We start from the raw sequence: 19,658 nt of genomic DNA on the forward strand, positions 1-19,658 counted from the left end.
AGTTTTTAAGAATTACTTTTAATTTAGCGTCAGCTGCCAGTGTTTTCCAGAAGTTGATGGAAATGTTGTTTGGTGATATGCAGGGTATGCAAGCATATCAGGGTGACATTCTAAGTTTGGCCAAGGATATGGAAACCCATAACAAGGTTTTAAAGAATGCTTTGTTGATTCTGGAACTGATTGGTATGACAATCAAACGAAACAAATGTTGTTTTGGTATACAAGAATTAGAATATCTTGGTCACACCATTTCAGCTTCAGGTATAAGACCGAAATAGTGTTTAATTAAAGGTATCAAAGACACAAAGGCACCTAATGACAGAGACAGTCTTAAATCATTCCTGGGATTGGCTGAATATTATGCATGCTTTGTGCAAGGATATGATGAAGTGGTTGAACCGTTAAGAGCTATTCTTAGAAAAGGAGTGAAGTTTGTATGGTCAAAGGAAGTAGAGCAAGACGTTTGCAAAATGAAACAGGTGCTCCAGCCTTATAGGCCTACAAGTCTGACAGTAAATGTATGTATATACATATGAGGATGCAGGTTTGAATTCTATACAGACCACAAGCCTTTAGTTAACATCCTTAATGGAGTAGTAACAAATGCTTTGTCTGCCAGGTTGATAAGGTTGGTGTTGAAACCTCAAGAGTATAATTTTGAGGTAAAACATCTTCAGACTGACTGCCTGTCTTGCATGTCTTTGGAGAATGAGGAGGAAGATGATGGTTTGGATGATACAGACTGTGTGGTGGCTGTGGTGGATGTGGTAAGCCAGTCTGAGAGAAATATTTCGGAAAATGATTGAATGCAGTCATATTGTGAAGACAAGAACATGCAGTAGGTTATGAAATTTGTGTTAAATGGCTGGCTGCAAACAAGAAGTCTATCTGGTGAGTTGAAAACTTTTTCACAGGTGGCAGATAAATTGTCTGTAGTAAATGGTATAGTCATTCTTGGTGAACTATTTGTACCACCTGTGCGATTAAGGCATGAGTTGTTGATAATGGCACACCAGGGGCATCTGGGAATTTCTAAGACGTCGTAAGAGGTTTTATCAATATTATTGGTGGCCAACGCCAGATGCCAATGTGAAGCAGTTCATTAATAAATGTTGTGAATGCTTAATTTCAGTCAAACACTGGAAGAGCAGAGAAAAACCTAAATGCCTGGTACCCTTTCCAGGTGGTCCCTGGGACAAAGTGGGATTAGATTTTTCTGCTCCATACTCTCTACTTCCCAGCAACATGAGGTACTTGACATTATTGATTATTATTCACAATAGATTTATTTTTCGCTTGTGAATTTACCGAGTACCAATGCAGCTAGGTCATTCTTAGAAAATGCATTTGAGCTAGAGAGGCTCAAAGAGAGCTGGTCACAGATAATGGAACTCATTTTGTTTCTAATATGATTTCTTTATTGAGGCATCGGCATCAATCACAAAGACTCCCTGTGCTGCACCGCCTCGGATGGTGACACAACACCGATCATGATCACCTCAACTTCCAGATCAAACCTGACGCCAATACCACTATCAGAGGAATCCTCGCCTACAGATCCCGCGCAAACTTCTGCAACTCCATCCCAGACTACATCGCACCCCTGGCCATCAACTTCAACCACTACATCTTCTTGGGAGACTTGAACTTCCACCTAGAAGACCCAAACAATGCCAAGTCACCTCGCTCCTCAAAACCCTGAAGAACATCAGCCTCTCCCAGCTGGTCACCACCCCCACCCACAATGCAGGGCACACACGAACCCCATCTTCTCCACAAGCAACAGAGCCTAATTCTCCCACACCACCAAAGCAACATGGACCGACCACCACATCGTACACTTCACCATCGAGCAACGCCACAGTGCCTCAACCTGACCTCCTACCCTCCCATGCCGCAACTGGGGCAAAGTTACCAAAACTCCCTGGATCACCGCCCTCAAGGACACCAGACCCAGCCCAGCAGACATCCTCAAACTCAGCATCCTAAACCTCTCCAACTGGCTTTCATCTGCAGCAGACACAATCACCCCCCTGAAAAATCCCACCAGCAACACACCCTCCAAACAGTCCACCTTGTTCACCAATGAACTTCGGACCCTTAAACGCCACTGCAGGAAATTAGAGAGACACTTGCATGCAAACAAAATGCATCTATCTTCGACTCCTTCAGGTCTGCCCTCAAAACCTACCACCACTGACTTCGAGGGACCAAGAGAGAAGCACTCTTCACCGAGAAAAGCACCAACCATGCCAGAGAACTCTTCAGCATAGTCAGAGAATTCTCCTGCCCCTCCACCACCGATAACACAATCCACCCCTCCCAAGACCTCTGCAACAAGCTATTGGACTACTTCCACCACAAAATCGCCAGCATCTGCAGCAACTTTGACCACCAGCTCACCGCACTCGATTCGTCCCCACCCCTCCCCACCTTGTTTGAATCACCGAATGCAAGAAGCTCTCCACCGAAGGTACCCTCACCATCATGGCGTCCATCCACTTCGGATCCCTTACAGAACCCTGCCCTCACCACTTCTACAACCTATGAAAGGAGTTAATAGGAGCACCCCTCACAGAAGTCCTAAACAGCTCCATCACCACTGACACCGTCCCCAACGCCTGGAAACATGCCAAGGTCAAACCCCTTCTGAAGAAGTCCTCAGCGGATTCCAGCAAACTCAAGAACTACAGCCCATCTCGCTTCTCCCATTTCCCGCCAAAGTCCTGGAGAAGGCAATCAACCGCCAGCTCACAGACTACCTCGAACACAACAACCTACTCGACCCACCCCAATCCGTCTTCCGACCAAACCACAGCACGGAGACCACCCTGATAGCTGCAACCAATGACATCAGGTGCCTCCTAGACCTTGGTAGAACAGAGGCCCTCATCCTCCTCAACCTCTCCGCAGCCTTCAACACTGTCTTCCACCACACTCCCATCACCAGACTCCACAGCATCAGCATCCAGGATAATGCCCTCAACTGGATTTCCTCCTTCCTCTCTGCCCGAACACAGAGGATCCGCCTCCCACCCTACGTCTCCACCCCCAAAGACATCTATGGCAATGCCCAGGGCTTCTCCCTCAGCCACACCCTCTTCAACACCTACGTGACCCCTCCAGCTGACATTGCATGCCCCCACAGAATCAACATCATCTCCTACGCTGACGACACCCAACTGATCCTCTCCGTCACCGGCGACGCCTCCTCCACATGCTCCAACTTCCAAAACACCATGACTGACATTGCTGCCTGGATGAAGACCATCTGCCTCAAGCTAAACTCAGACAAAACAGACATTCTCATCTTCGGAAACAAGCCATCCCCCTGGGACGACTCATGGTAGCTGTAGGAAGCTGGCCTGGTGTGTGGTGATCACCTTTTAGCAGGTCCAGGTATCCACTATTAGTGAGGTGTAGACAGTGTTTAGGAAGCCAGGGCTCTCTATAGGTAGCTATAGATGAGCAGCCAAGACTTATCTAGGAGACTTGCAAAGCTTATGCAATACCACAACAGTCACACAGCACTTACACAAATGAAAGAACCACACAGTGTTGCAAAAATAAAGGTACATTATTATGGTAACACAAATACTCAAATACTGTATAGGCAATAATCCACTAGGAGGTGAGTAAACATGCTATAAGTCAGGGATTGTCATAAAAAGCAGTAGCAAATAGTAAAACAATAGAAAATAGTGAAGGCCCTAGGGGGAGACCAAACCATATGCTAAGTAAGTGGAATGTGAAAGGCAGTCCCCTACCCAAGGAAGTGGAATCAGTAGATGGGAGCTGGAGGAACTAGGAACCCCAAAAGGAAAGTACCAGGGTGCCCCCCAGCGACCAGGAGAAGAGAGGTAAGTACCTGTTTTTTCCCCAAACCCACAGGAGAACTTTGGAAAAGACTATGCAAGACCCAGACAAGACTAGAAGAAACCAAAAGTGGATCTTGACAGAGGAGGACCTTCAAAAGAAGGGGGCCAAGTCCAGTTCAAGATGTAGTGTCCAGTTGTGGCAGGAGCTACTACCACCCTTCTGTGGATGCAGAACCAGGCTGACGATGGAGACAAGAAGTCAGCTGTGCAGCACCGGAGCAGGAGAAGAGTTCCAGAAGTAATGCAGGTGATTTCCCACGATGGAAGAAGAGCTCCAGTCAGTCAGTGGTGTTGGGAAACCACCAACAAGCCTTGGCAAAGGCAAAAGTTGCAGATGAAGATCTGCAGAGCTGTCGGAGACCAGCAAGGTCCAGGGGACTCAAACCAAGGGGGGACGTCCCAGGTGACCCTCAGCAAAGAGAAGAGTTGGAAAATGAGGATGCAGCCCCCACAGAAAACTCAAAGGCTGCAGGCACACGAGTCGCAGAGAGGCCGACTCAGCGCACCAGGAGAGGAGTCCCACATCGCTGGAGCAACAGGCAGGAGACTGTGCTTTGAAAGGAAGAGAGGCCAGGCCTACACAGAGCCTGAAGATCCCTTAGAAGAGGAGCTGACAAGCCTTAGTGGTTGCAAGAGTCGCGGTGCACATGGATACTGCCCTGCAAGGAGAGGCAAGGGCTTACCGTCCCACAAGTTGGACAGCGGTAAAAAGGATCAAAGTGATCCATGCAGCTCTGGAGGAGAGAAGATCCACACAGCCGGTCGTCATTGCAGTTGGTGCCTGCAGATGCAGGGGAGTGACTCCTTCACTCCAAAGGAGATTCCTTCTTGCTTCTTATGCAGGCTGAAGACCTGTTGCCCTCGGAGGATGCAGATTGTCATTTCCTGGAGGGTCCAGTTGCAGTCCCAGTGGCCAGAAGATGAAGTAAACGATGCAGAGGAGTCCTGTTGGAATCTTACACGCCGAATCTGTGGACTCACCCAAGAGAGAGACCCTAAATAGCCTAGGAAGGGGAATTGGTCACCTAGCAGGGTGACCACCTAACAGGAGGGGGCTATGATGTCACCCAGCTGACCTGGACACTCAGATGCTACCAGGGGCCTCTGCCCACCTTGGGTTCAAGATGGAAGAATCAAGTGGCCACCTGGAGGAGCTCTAGGCACAACCTCTGGTGTGGTGATGGACAGGGGAGTGGTCATTCCCCTTTCCACTGTCCAGTTTTGCACCATAGCAGGGACTGAGGGTCCCCAGACTGGTACAAACAGTTTTATGGAAGGGGGCACCAAATGGGCCCTTCAAAGCATACCAGTGGCTTGGGGAGCCTCCCCCTCCCAAGCCATGTAACACCTATTTCCAAAAGGAGAGAGTGTTGACTCCATTTCCCAAAGGAAATCCTTTGTTCTGCCTTCCTCTGCTCTAGCTGGACAAGCAGCAAGAGGGCAGAAACCTGTCTGTGGGGTGGCAGCAGTGCGGGGTGCCTGGAAAATCCCAGAAGACTGGTAGGAACAATGCTGGGGGTCTTCTAAGGAGCCCCCAGAGTGCATGACATCATACAACCAATACTGCCAACAGTAGTGCAGTATGTTTCCCAAGTGTTTGATACTAAACATGCCCAGGTTTGGAGTTACCATTATGTAGCTAGACACAGGTAGTGAGTGCCCTGTGTCCAGTACACAGATAAAATGGCTTCCTCGCACTCACATAAGTCCTGGAAAATGGAGCTTGAGTTCGTAGGGGTACCCCTGCTTATGCAGGAGTGCCTTCACACACAGGGACCTGCACCCTGCCCTCTGGGCTAGGAGGTCCTGCGATAGGGGTGATGTGCAGTGACCTGTAGGGAAATGGTGTATGCACCTTTTCACGCAGGCTGCAATGGCAGGCCTTCGTACACATTTTGCATGGGCTCCCATGGGTGGCACAATATATGCTGCAGCCCATGGGGAACCCCTGGTGCCCCAATGCCCTGGGTACCTAAGTACCAAATACTAGGGATTTACATGGGGGGGGGAACCAATATGCCAAATGTGGGGTGTGCTAAACTCCTAAGCAACCAAATTTAGAGGGAGAGAGCACAGTCACTGGGGTCCTGGTTAGCAGGATCCTAGTGAACACAGTCAAAACATACTGGCAGCAGGCATAAAGAGGGGGTAACCATGCCAAAAAGAGGGTCCTTCCCTACGGTGGCCAACCGCCCTCCACCCCTCTCCCACACCCTCCAGCTACGCGTGCAGTCTTGGAATCATTCTGGGCACCCAACTCACCAAGAAGCAACAAATCAATGCCATCTCCTCTGGCTGCTTCCACACTCTTCGCATGCTCCGCAAGATTTTCCATTGGATACCCTTCTCCACCAGGAAAACAGTCACTTAAGCCCTCATCTCTAGCCGCCTCGACTATAGTAACGCACTCTACGCCGAACCACTAAGCAGCTCACTAACCACCTCCAGGCCATCCAAAATGTCACGCCAAGACTCATCCTGAACCTCCCCAGAAGAACCAGCATCACTCCCCACCTCAGGGCCTACCACTGGCTACTCATAAAGCACAGATGTCTCTTCAAGTTCCTCACACACGCCTACAAGCCCCTCCACAACGCTAGACACACCTATCTCAACAACCGCTTCACTTTCCACTGACCGCCCAAGGAACTTCAATCAGCCACGCTCACCCAGGCCCACATCCCCAGCATCTGCTGCAAATGATTTGGAGGGCGGTCCCTCTCCTACCTCTCTGCCAAGTCCTGGAATGACCTCCCCCTGTACCTACGCACACTCTCTTTACTGGAGACCTTCAGAAAGCAGCTCAGGACCTGGCTCTTCGACCACCACCTCCCACTGGGCCAAAATCGCAGCACCACCACAGTGCCTGGAGATCCCTCAGGGTGATAAGACAGCGTTCCACAAGAACCACCTGATTGATTGATGATTGATTGAACAACATGATGAGAAACACATTAAGGTTGCATTATACTCGCCAGCATCTAATGGCCTTGTAGAAAGGGCTAATAAACTAGTGAATGAACGGACACAGACTGCCATTGCATCAGGTCAGGAAGTATTATCATTGTTAAAAAGAAAAATGTGGAGTTACAATATAAACCCTCAAAGTATGACGAAGGAAGCTTCATTTACATTGTTGAGAGAGCGCCAAGTACATGCCAATTTGTGTCCAAAGTGGTTAGAGAACAAAAACAGGTGTCATTAGCCGGGGGGATTCAGGTGTCAGGTAGAGATTAAATTGCTGCTACAGTAGCTTTAAAGCAAATTGATATGAAAAAGCATTATGATGAAAAAGATTATGTTAATAATAGCAAATTTGGTGGGTGGGACTGGGTTATGATAAAAAAAAAAACAAGGAGTGTCAGAAAGGGTGAGTCCAAGTTAACATTACCTATGCGAGTTGAAAAAGTTCATAAAGAAGCTGTTTTAGTACAAAACAAAGGTTGGTGGAATAGAAGACAGTTAATAAAAGTATTTCCAAAACAAGCAAGCATCATTAAGAAGAGTAAGCTAGTCAATTATGCTACAGGTTGGTCAACATGGTTGAAATCAGAGAATGCTATTGATCAATACTCTTTCCAACATTCTATTGTTCAAGACCCTTCTCAACATTCAGTTCTTCGAGAACTAACATATTTTCAACCAGTGGAAGGAACACTAATCCACGTAGTATTAGCGTACCAAGTCATTACAATAACATCATGCATTAGGAAATGTTGTATGGTGAATAATTTGTTATTTGTTCAAATAATTTTTCTGTTCCTTTTTTTCTTTTGTTTATTAATAAGGGGGAAGGTGTGATGGGTATGTTATTGTTTTCATTTAAGCATGTTATGTTGTTATTTAAACTTGTAGCCTCGAGTGGCCACGAGATCATTCCATTCTCTGTTAAGGACGTATAGAATGAAAACTCGAGGTTCGGTCAATGACAGGTAGTTCAGTTGGTGTGGGACTCTCGCATGAGCTGGATGTATTGCTGATCGCGAGCGCTCGTTATCAGAATAAATCTTGCCTTTAATCAACAAGTTCTTCCTGGTCCATTCTTACATGTACAGTGGGCACTGGGCACAGGGTGTGTTACCTGTTGATAGACTCTTAGCTCAGCACCCCGACCACAATACCCACCTGGCATGGCACTTAGCTGCAGGCACCCGGTTTGTGTTCATAACAGGTTCCCATAGACCTTACTAAGCATTGAGATGAAGATGGCCTCTCTTTTGCAATATTGCATCCTATGAATCCCATTTGGGAAGTTCAGTGGAAAATGTAACTTATGGGAATCTCTATATAGCCTAACTTGGCAAATATTCAACCAACTTTCCAAGCTCTAACATGGATGAAAATATTTTGATTTTATAAGATTTTGTTTAGCGTAATCCGACATACATGAAACATGTGGTTTCATGGATAGGCATTGTCTTCTGCTCAACCCTGCATGCATGTTGCATTTCTACCAGTGCTGAATTTGGATTTGCATCAGCTTTAGGAGTACAGTGAAGAAGATATACCACCGCAACCTTAATAACAGAAGTGCTATTGCCTCGTCTCATATAAAACTGTCAACAAACCGTCATCAGCATAATGTGCAATTAATGATGCTATGACAACCTCACAGCCTTTTTACCGATCTGCAAAGGTGTGTCTATTACGTAACTCAGCCTTAACTACTGAATACTTTTTTGCTATTATTTAACAGCAGTACTGGTGTATCACCAGACTTATCGGAGCATAATCAAAATGTACACAATATAAATCCAGCCTCCTCAGTGCTGTTCCTCTGCTGCCGGAGAAAGTGATCAGTATAAGATGGTCTAAGTAATTAAGTCTTGCCGACAGACAGCTTCAGCTGTCTTTAGTCAAAAGACCTATTGTGTACACAGCCAATTCATACAGTAGGTCAGCATATTCCTTATTATTGGCTAGCTTTCTTGTCAATCTCATGTGCTCACTTTATATTCAATGGCTTTCTGTACTCATCATGCAAGTGCCCCTTCCCTGGAGATTATAATCTTTTCCACCATTTTGAATGGATGACATGTATCCTTCTACTACTTATATTCAGGAAACTACTTTTTTTCTTTTGCTTTCAGCACTCCATGGGAATCCATGTGTTTTCTTACTCTCTCGCCTCTGCGCCTCTTATGAACTGCATTTTTTGTGTTGCTGTCCTAGCCCTAAGCTCATTTGTTGCTTTCTCCAGCCCTCATTGTCCCGTTTCATTGGCATGGACTGCACTGTTGCTTTCCCATCCCTGCTCACCGCCACTTGTCAGCAATGACTAGATCCCCCACTCCTTCTTTCCTCTTTTGCTACCCAGCCCCTTCCGGTCTTGTTATTTGTAATAATAATTTGGTAAGAGAGCCGAGCAGCTACATTTTGCTTCTGGGTTGCTCCTTGCTCTAAATGCATGGGTGTACACGTTATAACACTAACTTAAACAAATACCCAAATTGGCTTTGGTGTAATGACTTATGTGCTTATACGTCATTAAGCTGGGACTGAATTTTGGATGTTTTTATATCGATGGGTTTACCACCTGTAAAAAGAATTGTCAAAGGCAAAAGGTTGACTGAATCTTTTCAAATGCAAAACCTGTTGATTTCTATTATAGGGACGGTTGATTTAGCAAACAACCCTGCTTTGGCAGCTGTGATTGGAGAGGATGGGCTTAAGCTGGACTTGAGTCAGTTTGATAAATAAAGCCCAGTACAGTGTGTGAGCATTGAAATTATTACTAATAAACATTTAATGTAGTCTGTATTTTGAATCTGCATAGAAAATGAATTAACATAGAAAATAATGCACAACCCGAAAACGTGCCCACTTGAATGTCCGTCCCCTAGTATGTAATGTTTTACTAAAAAGGAATTGATAATTATTCAGAACGTATATGAATGTGAAATTTGCAGTAGTATATTATACTTATGATTAAATGCTATGTATTGGGTTAAATTAACTGTAGGCTTCAAGTTAGCGAGGTCTAGGCCTTAATATTGCACAGCCTTGTATTGAAAAATACCATGTCAGAATAAAGTATGATCCCATGTTTAGTGGATAATTGAGATGTATTGTTCTAACTGAAAGTTGACCGAATCGTAGCAGTAGCAAAATGTTTTCTCGTGAGGAAATGCGGAGAAAACTGAATGTTCTAAACTATTACAAATGTTAACTTGATGTGTGAGAAAGCAATGTTCCCAGGAGCTAACAATGGATGTACTAACGCAAAGACAGATGGATACAAAAATAGTTTCTCGATGAGTCGAACGATGTGCGCATGAAAAGAGGAGCCAATCATTAACGTGTGAAAGACTGTTAAGTTATATCTCAGATTTGAAATATTAATTTTACTGGACAAATGGCAAAACGTACGATTTTCTGACCAATGGCAACGTGGGAAGTTTCAGGACAACTTTAACTTAACTGCCAAGGATGACACCATTAACTTCAGAGCATTCTGATTCCATTCTCCACTCGTTTGTATGCTATTGATTATTCATGCTGAAGGAGCTATTGAGTTCCTAGAGACTTTTTATTGCTTAAATCTTGATTTGGACTTTGGTCCTTAGACTTTGCTTATAATGGTTCAGGTTGCTTAGAGTCCACCCACTGAACTATTCCCTTTCCTGGCCCAATTGCTGATGCTGACCAAACTGATATCCGCCTGACAAAGATTATCGAAGCTTGCTGATCCATAAGAAAAGGTATACTAATTGCCAATGTTTTTATTATTGATTAGTCTTTTGTTTCTAGGTACCAACTGCTGCTTTTGATAGAGCCATAGTTCGATGTTTTCCAAATCCATGCCGACCAAAAGCTTTTGCATGAAGCACAAACATGCTAATGCTAATCTGAGGATAGGGAGTACTCCTCTGTTCAACTAAATTGCTACTAGATGTTACTCAATTGCTGAATTTCCTTTGCGCAATTACTCTTACTGTTGGTTTGTACTTTGGCTTTAGAGTGATACTAGCATTGTTAATCTAGGGAAATAAACATTCTAACTTCTACCAAAGGTGTGGTTATTCATAACCAAATAGGACATGGTGTGTGAAAGTTACTGACTCCAAATAATTTATTGTTGGATGTGATGATATCTATGCAATGTATGGATTTAGGGCGTGAACATCTTAAACGAGTCAAAAGGTCCATCAAACCTCTAAAGCGTCCTCTTATCAACTAACAAGCCATGTAAGGTCAGACGCGCTCACAAGTGTGAGTGGCTAACATCAAATACCACTGAAAAAACACTTCACAAATTGGCCACTTCTGAATACTGTGGAAACAGAGCAGACAGAGAAGAAGATGCAGAGAAAAGGAGTGGGAATGACAGGAGAATAAAATGGTGCAATGGATCCAATTTATAACAATTTATAACAAGAACCCACTTTGCAAAGCACTGTTATACAATATTTAAAACACAGCATTGATCCATAGGACTTAAGAAAAATGAATATGCATGCAACTTCACATGTTAGAACTTAGGTGTTGCTGTACATTGGTTTGCACTGTGCTGCAAACAGCCTGTCCCTTTCCATGGCAAGAAATTCACAACTCTCTCTCAGAGCAAAAGGACTTTTGACAAAAAGGCACAAATGACCCACCTCATTACCATGAATCTAAAGGAATAGGTTTGCGCCTCACTGCAAACAGTTGTAAATGCTTGCACAAAGGCCTGCATTGGACAAAAGACCTCCAGCTCACCATTTGCAGTCGCAATGTGCTGGCATTGTGAGCCCCTTCAGGAGTTGCAATGCCACAAAAAGTGACACATTGTTTAGGCAACATCACAGAGTGTGAAACAGTAACTGGGACTGTTTCGTGCTCCTCCAAAGTACACATGCTGCATGCATGAGAGCAGGCAGGACTGTCCAACAGAATATGGCGGTCATTCTGACCCTGGCGGTCAAAGACCGCCAGGGCGGAGGACCGCGGGAGCACCGCCGACAGGCCGGCAGTGCTCCAATGGGGATTTCGACCGCGGCGGTAAAGCCGCGGTCGGACCGGCAACACTGGCGGTCTCCCGCCAGTGTACCGCCGCCCCATTGAATCCTCCAAGGCGGCGCAGCTTGCTGCGCCGCCGAGGGGATTCCGACCCCCCTACCGCCATCCAGATCCCGGCGGTCCGACCGCCGGGATCCGGATGGCGGTAGGGGGGGTCGCGGGGCCCCTGGGGGCCCCTGCAGTGCCCATGCCACTGGCATGGGCATTGCAGGGGCCCCCGTAAGAGGGCCCCTAATTGTATTTCACTGTCTGCTGCGCAGACAGTGAAATACGCGACGGGTGCAACTGCACCCGTCGCACAGCTTCCACTCCGCCGGCTCGATTCCGAGCCGGCTTCATCGTGGAAGCCTCTTTCCCGCTGGGCTGGCGGGCGGCCTGAAGGCGACCGCCCGCCAGCCCAGCGGGAAAGTCAGAATTACCGCCGCGGTCTTTCGACCGCGGAACGGTAACCTGACTGCGGGACTTTGGCAAGGTCAGAATGAGGGCCTATGTGTGAACTGTACCCCATCTGACATGCTAATGAAGGATCCAGACTTCATCCACACCGTGTTTGTGCCTAGATTCTTCTAGTTGAATTACAGATGCATGCCGTGATGCCCAGGTGCTTCCAGCTGCACCTGTCCAGTGATCCTGTACTGTCCTGCAAACTGCCTGATGAGACGGAGAAACTCTGGGGCAAATTTACAAGCGCCTCCTTTCACCACATTAGCATCATTTTTTACGGTAATGTGGCATTAATGAGGCATTTTCACTGTGCCAGATTTACAAGGTAGAGCAATGCATGCATTAAGCCACTTTGCAACCCCTTGGGCCACATTACGCCTGCGCCAGGCATAATGTATGCAAGGGGGGCGATCCTGCTTTGGGAGCCTAGAAAGAATGGCACAGTGAAATTTCGTAGATTTCACTGTGCCATTCTTTCTGTCATTTTTAAAGCCTGCTCAGAGCAGGCGTTAAAAAATGACACCCCCATTGAAATCAATGGGCCTTTCTGCACTAGCGTCAACATTTTAATGCTAGTGCAGGATAGCGCCAAAATAGAGTCCAAAATGTTGACGCTCTTGGCCTAATGACCGCCATGGTGCATCATATTGTAAATACAGTGCACCCAAGGTGTTGTTAGGTGGGGCGACGCAAGAAATCAGTGCTGATTCGCCCATTTATTGTAAATATGCCCCTCAGTGTTTTATTGAGTTGTTTATTCTTTTCCAAAGGTTGAACTGGTTGGTTTTTTTTTTAAGTCTGGGAGGGATGTAGTGTGCTACTGGACACATACTAGTGTTTCCATCAGCCACTCCCTGGGGGCAGGCTTCCACACTCACCCCACACCCATCCATCACAGGCGTCACCGGTCAGGTGACTCTGCCAAGAAAAGGGGCCGGGGGCACATGCCCTGGGCCAGTTGCAAGTACCCCAACTATGTGTGTGCGTCACTTATTTAGCATGTGGGCCCAGGGCCCACGACACCACATCTGACAGCTATACTGTGACCGGTTACTGCCTTCCTCCGTCAGTTGAGGACCACTGCATTCTTTGCCACGGCAAACGCAATCATAAAGCATGTGTCCACACGAGTTGGAGTCACAAGGAACAAGAAATGTCACTTGGCCGCAGCCTTTCCTTTGTGACTTGCAGTTCAGTGTCTGCAATCCATTCATAAGGCCAGTTATGAATCCCAAAGCACTGTGCATTACAAGTCGGTACTTTCCATTCACAAAGTCAACAGTACTGTCTTTGCGAATGCAGTCTATTGAGCATCAGGTATCTCTTTAAAAAACACAAACTTCAAAATAAATCATTGCCAATTGAATATGATATTCCACAGGGCTTTGTAAGCCACACTTGACTTGAGTGTTTTTGTAAAATGAATTGATATTTCTGTAGGTAGACCAACATGCAGTGTAATCCTGCAGTGGCCCACTCACAGTTTGTACTCCTATCGTTGATTAGTGGTCTGTGATGCAGCATCATGGGTAATATACGAAGGTATGCACGTCAGTAGTTCCCTTCTTTGATATCTTTTCGGATCTAGATTCATCAATGGGTTTATATGTCAGGAAGATTTCTATAGCACAAAGGAACCAAACAGCATTAGAGAACGTTACAAAGATCAGTAAGAAGCAACATTATACATACTGAGCAAAGAGAGGTGTGAGTCATTACAGGGAAAATGCCAAATTGTCTGCACATTGTGATAAGAAGATTGGCCACATAAGGATCTGTAAGTGGGTGGTGGGTTTTATAGGTTAGGCAGCAGGTTTTGAAATTAATCCTATCTTCAACGGGTAGCCAACACAGGTGCAAAAAGATGATATATGCAATTAGAGGTGAGTAATAAAGCATAGCAGTGATGTTTTTCTCCACCAGGTGAAGAGTGACTTAAAACAGCCATTGAGAGCGAAGCTTGAAGTGTCTGTGATGTCACTCAGAACCCTGAGTTAAAAAAGTTTATTTACAGTTGTCCATCTACAAATATCGTTCATGTAGGCCCGCCACTCAAACTTCTACCCGGCTCTGATCAGAAGCGCTGAGAAGGGATGTCATAGGGAAGGTATGCACCACATGGTCTCGAGTCCCACAGTTCCTGTGCCCAGATGTTAATGGCAAATTACCACCACCTGGTATCCTGACCCAACCCCACTGCCCTCTAGTCATTGCTCCTCCCAAATATGAAAAAAGTAGTACCTGGTGTGCCATCTACATCAACAACTCTATGTGCCCTCCCTCCCCCTCCCCATCTGAGGCCGTGCACCAGAGCACCCACCACCTCACAGTGCTTCTCTTGGTGACCTACTACTGTTGTTAGTTCTTGGAACTGAGTAACCAGTCACGGCTCCCTGGGGTGGGTGCAGAGCACGGGGATATGGTGTGGAGGAACATGTAATAAAAATAAAATACAAAATAAAAACTTTCCTCCTCCGTTGCTGCTGCGCTGCTCCTTTGTCCCTCGTCACTCCAGGCTGCAGGCACCGGCTCCCAGCCTGCCCTGCGGCCAGTCCTGACGCTACAAAGTGTATTATTGTTTTCTTGTAACGGTTTTGCAGCTGCTGATGGGGGGAGGAGGGTATGGGGGATAAGGGTGACGCTCCTCCAACCTAACGGAGGAGCCGCCCCTGTTACCGTATTCAGCGTATCATTACTAAAAGCCTTACATAATGTAGTTAAATGACAAAGATGAATCAGAAGTACACTGAATTGGATTTCACGTAGTGGAGTTCTGTGACTGAAATATTAATTGTCGCAGATTTCAGCCTTGCACTGTTGCACACATATGCATTGATTCTCATGAAATTTTCTTACAAAATGCTTAGAATTAAATGGGAGAGATTTGGTATAGAAAATATTTGATTCTGTGGATAACATAGCATGATTTTCCTAGACCGTTTAAGTAGTGAACCAGACCTACCCTGACATTTCAAAATCAAGCTGTAGAAAATTGATGATGACGTCACGTTTTAAACTAATCTTTCTTTTTTGTAGGATTCGATTTCTTTGAAGCCAGCGCTAAGGACAACATCCACGTGAGACAGGTCTTTGAGCGCCTGGTCGATATAATCTGCGAGAAGATGTCCGAGAGCATAGATGCAGAGCATTCGATGGGAAGCGGGGGTAAACACCTGCGCTTCATAGATAACTCGCCTCCTTTACAGCAGAACTGCGCATGTTAGTGACCCTTCACCCCGCGAACTTTCCACCCGAGCACACCAACCTTTGACCTTTCACACGAGGCTCCATCACAGATGTTTCTCTACAACTGGGATGACGTAATTTACTGTATATGGTGAAATGTATGTAATAAATGTCCTTGAGATTGTGTTCTTTTTTAACTCCGAATAGATGATATTGTAAATGAGTGTACTTTTAGTCGTAAAACCATAAATTCAATTTTGTGTACCAATGAAATTGGCGATTCAACAGTGTAATAAGCCTCTTCTCTTTAGTAATATCACAGCCCTCAGGTTTCCTTTGTCCACGGTATTAGCTCACCCAGTCCAGATTTTTGTTATCTTGGACTTGCAGTCCTATTTATCTAGTTATCAAATCAGAATTATACGTAGGAAAATATCAAGGAAACGATCATTAGCAAAGCAATTGATTCTGGCTATGGCACGCCTGCAGTATTTTTTTATTTCCCTTTTTTGGTAACACATATGCACTAGACATTAATAGTATGTTAAGTAATAATAAACAATAAGAATGTTGCCGCCTGACGGTAGCATGCATGTTTGTGAAACAGAAAGTACGTAAAAAGTGACCCATTGCAAACATAATTTATAAAAACATTAAATGAAAGCACATTGGCCTACCAGCCCTGACACTCAGGTGGACACATTTTTAGGTGGATGTGCACGTGTCTCAAAAGGAAAATGTGACTGCTCACAGTGAATAGAGCCAGTGGCCGAATTGGGCTGATCCATTGTCCTATGCGGTTGTGGGCTGTGGTGGATGGAAGCAAGATGTGAATGAGAGTTTAACAAACCAATGAATGAAGTTAGGTGGCTGGAAGCTCCAGTATACATATGTATATGCATTTTTAATGTGACTTTTTTCGGAAAACATGAGGCTAGCGAGACGGCCAAAGCTGTATTTAGGCTCAACCTAAAAACTGGATTGGACGAGTTGTATTCATGCATGGAAATGGTATAAGAGTGCTTTGATTGTAAAAAAAAAAAATTAAAAGCAATTTCTGGAAAATACACGGATCAATAAACATGAATCTGATTGAATGTAAACTCAGTGCGTAAGTACTTCAAAACACATTTCTTACAAACCAAAATGTTAAGATGCTCGGGATATAAAAATGGCTGCATTTTTCTCAGATGTTGCGATAATAACATTTACTGTGGGGTGGCTAGCATGGAAAATGTGGGCCAAATTTCTTCCTTTATTTTTTCTACAACATACAGATATTTCTCAGAGAAAACTGAAAATAAAGGTACTCTTCAGGCTAAAAACATTCTGCTGGTTTCCTTGATGCACTGACAAAGAAAATTTCTGGGAAAATGACAAGAGAAGAGGCCTTTCTGGAGATTCCAATCATGGTTTGCTGTCTTTGACTTCCACCTTACTTTGAATTCCATGGCCAAAAGGGTGATATGCCCACTGTATTAAATGTTTGAAAATGTATGGCTAAATAATAAAATATGCACATTGCCTAGGTGTCTGGTGTGATGATTACAAAGAGGTTTTAGATGAGTACCGAAAAGAATGAGCCCTTTATGTGGGGTTGATTGCTGTAGGGGATGTCAAATTAATATTACCATTGTAAGGGCAGTGGCAGTGTTCTTCGTGCTGATGGGACGCATCAGACATTTTGGTGGCCATTAAGCCAGTGGGTACTATCTTTCCTTTTGACATGAGTGCAGCACCACCTGGTCCAAGCTCTCCTCTGGCAAAAGTTGTCACTGTTACCCTCCTGTACGCACCAATGGCCGGACCGATAGCAATGTAGTCCTATCTGACGCTGGTGCTCCCCACTGAATCCGCCTCTCTACTAGTTAAACCTTACACATAGAATATTGAACAAAAAGCATTTCCGTTAAAGAGCGACAGACACGGACTAAAGTTGAAAGATTTACTTAAAAAATATCAGTAACATAAATGCATAAGCTGGGCAGTGCTTAATTTGTGCTTGTTGTTTCCGGTGTTGAGCACTGGCACTTATTTTTGCGGGCCGGGGCCTATTCTTCTGCCTCAAGCATTCGCTGTGAGCTCTTGTAGCAAAAGGCACATATGGGAAAGACGGAGGAAGAGAAAAGAGGAAAAACGTCACAAAGTTACAAAGCTGCAGGAGTGAGCTGGAGGGGCAGGGTGTGTCAGTAAATAGATGAAAGAGGCCCGAGATGTCTTCAGGGTTACTCTGCCTCGGTATTCCGCGTTCGCACATTTAATTGCAGTAACCGCGTGTTTCAGAGGAGAGCTTTGAGCACCGGCACCTTTTTATTTACAAATTAAGCACTGAAGCTGGGCCATCAATGAATTAGTTCAATAAGAATACCAATCAATAGTAAGTATAAGCCCAACAACTCTAGGTTCTCTGGAATAAGCAATCCAGCATAGATTCACTTCAAAGAGTGGGGAAACGGTCTTCTCCTAGCATGGAGGAATCACATTCTTTTATGGGACTTTAAACAAAGGATTTGATACATTCACCCTTTGAGTGCATGATTCACAGGCTTTTCACTAATGAGAAGCAAGCAAAAAGAAATATTTATTCTCTCACCATTCTACTACATTGAACTGGGGTGTTCACAGAGTCTACATATGCAACATGACTCATTACAAAGTATGTTGTCCAGTCTGAAACAGTTGGGTTGTCCTTGGAAAAGTACATTTCATTAATTGCAGCTGGGAAGGTTTTTGGGCCTGATTTAGATTTTGCCAGTATTACTGCAAATCCGCTGCAGATCCGAAAACACAGTCAAGTCGACGGTGTTCCACCTGCCATATTTAGATTTATTGTGGCTGAACCGCCAACCACCACGATGGAGTGCTCTTCCTACCTGTCTGGTTGGCGGGTTTCCGCCAACCCTATTTAGATGTTACAGTCTTACTGAAAGTGGATTGCTGACTGAGGGAGACTATTGCTGGACCCAATGGGCATTGTACAATGGCAGTGTACATGTTATAGAGGTAAACCACGCACACACACTGTACCTTACCCATATGTGTCCCCTGCACAACACACTACACAACACACCACATACACACTTATATCCATTGCCATTATAACACCACACAACACGTACATGCTGCAAACACACACTGCCATACATCCATGACACAACACACACACATTATGGACACTGCACCTACAAGTGACACAACACAACAGCCGACACAATTACACACTCATCTACACAAAGACACTCTCAGATGAGCACAACTACACACATCACAACCACAACCACCACACAACACTCACCGAATGTTGCACATAGAAACACAACACGCCACCAAATATATACAAAAACATCAAACCCACATACAAGTGGTACACATAAAGACACAACCACATCACCCACTTCAGTTCCCTCTGCCTCAACTATCCAATCGATTCGCATGTACCCATGCATGTATAGACTCACATGCACAACTGGAGACACAACATCACAGGAACAGGTCTCCTTGCAATGTGCACACATGGACAGAGTCGACAGGTGGGAATGTAACGTCACTTGTGTGCCAGCATTAATTTGGCAATGAATACTGACACCATAATGACAGTTGTGTATGTGTGCAGTATGTGTCATGTACCAGTGTGTTTCCATCCATGTCCCACACAAATGTGCTCCCAACATATGAATGTCACAGTAATTCAAAAAAATTACTGTGACATGTATATGACTGCAGTGGTTCCTAGCTCATATGCGGTGACCACACAGTGTACACAGCCAGTGCTGGTTCCCTACCTTTAAGTCCGTTGACGGGGTCCTGTTTTCTCCATTGCCCAGTAGCAGCAGTAACAGAAGGTTTTGTCTAGTCGTCTTGAGTCAAAAACAGAAGTGGAATGGTGAAAAAAGGAAGGTTTGTACCTAATTTCCACCCAATCCCCAAACTCATGTGTGGAGGTCAGACCCCCACAGTTGGCTTGGCGGTAAAGCACCCCCCACTTTGAACTAAACCTGTGATGACACCAAGCAACTGTAGCAAGTGATCTTAACCCTCCCTTGAAGATCTCCCTTGTCTCTCTGGTCCAAGCATCTATCCATTCATCATTTCCCCCTTCCATCCACCCACTGATATCCACTATTTTACCTTTACATTCTATTACCCATT

General features: G+C 45.1%; 1 protein-coding gene across 2 annotated transcripts in view; it reads left to right on the plus strand.

Moving 5' to 3' along the window:
* Positions 1-17,033, plus strand: part of RAB3B (RAB3B, member RAS oncogene family) — a 485,656-nt gene extending 468,623 nt beyond the window's left edge. The window contains exons 5-6 of one of the 2 annotated variants that reach the window (XR_011203005.1): positions 15,360-15,667; positions 16,787-17,033. Coding sequence is in view for 1 of the 2 variants with exons in the window: in XM_069232675.1 (XP_069088776.1) it covers positions 15,360-15,547 (188 nt within the window). In the remaining variant the exon portion in view is untranslated. Of the gene's footprint in view, positions 1-15,359 lie in introns of both variants that reach the window. The other variant, XM_069232675.1, reaches the window with a different exon arrangement.
* The last annotated feature ends 2,625 nt before the right edge of the window (positions 17,034-19,658 follow it).

This window comes from Pleurodeles waltl, chromosome 4_2 (assembly GCF_031143425.1).
Source record: "Pleurodeles waltl isolate 20211129_DDA chromosome 4_2, aPleWal1.hap1.20221129, whole genome shotgun sequence".
Classification (NCBI taxonomy): domain Eukaryota; kingdom Metazoa; phylum Chordata; class Amphibia; order Caudata; family Salamandridae; genus Pleurodeles; species Pleurodeles waltl.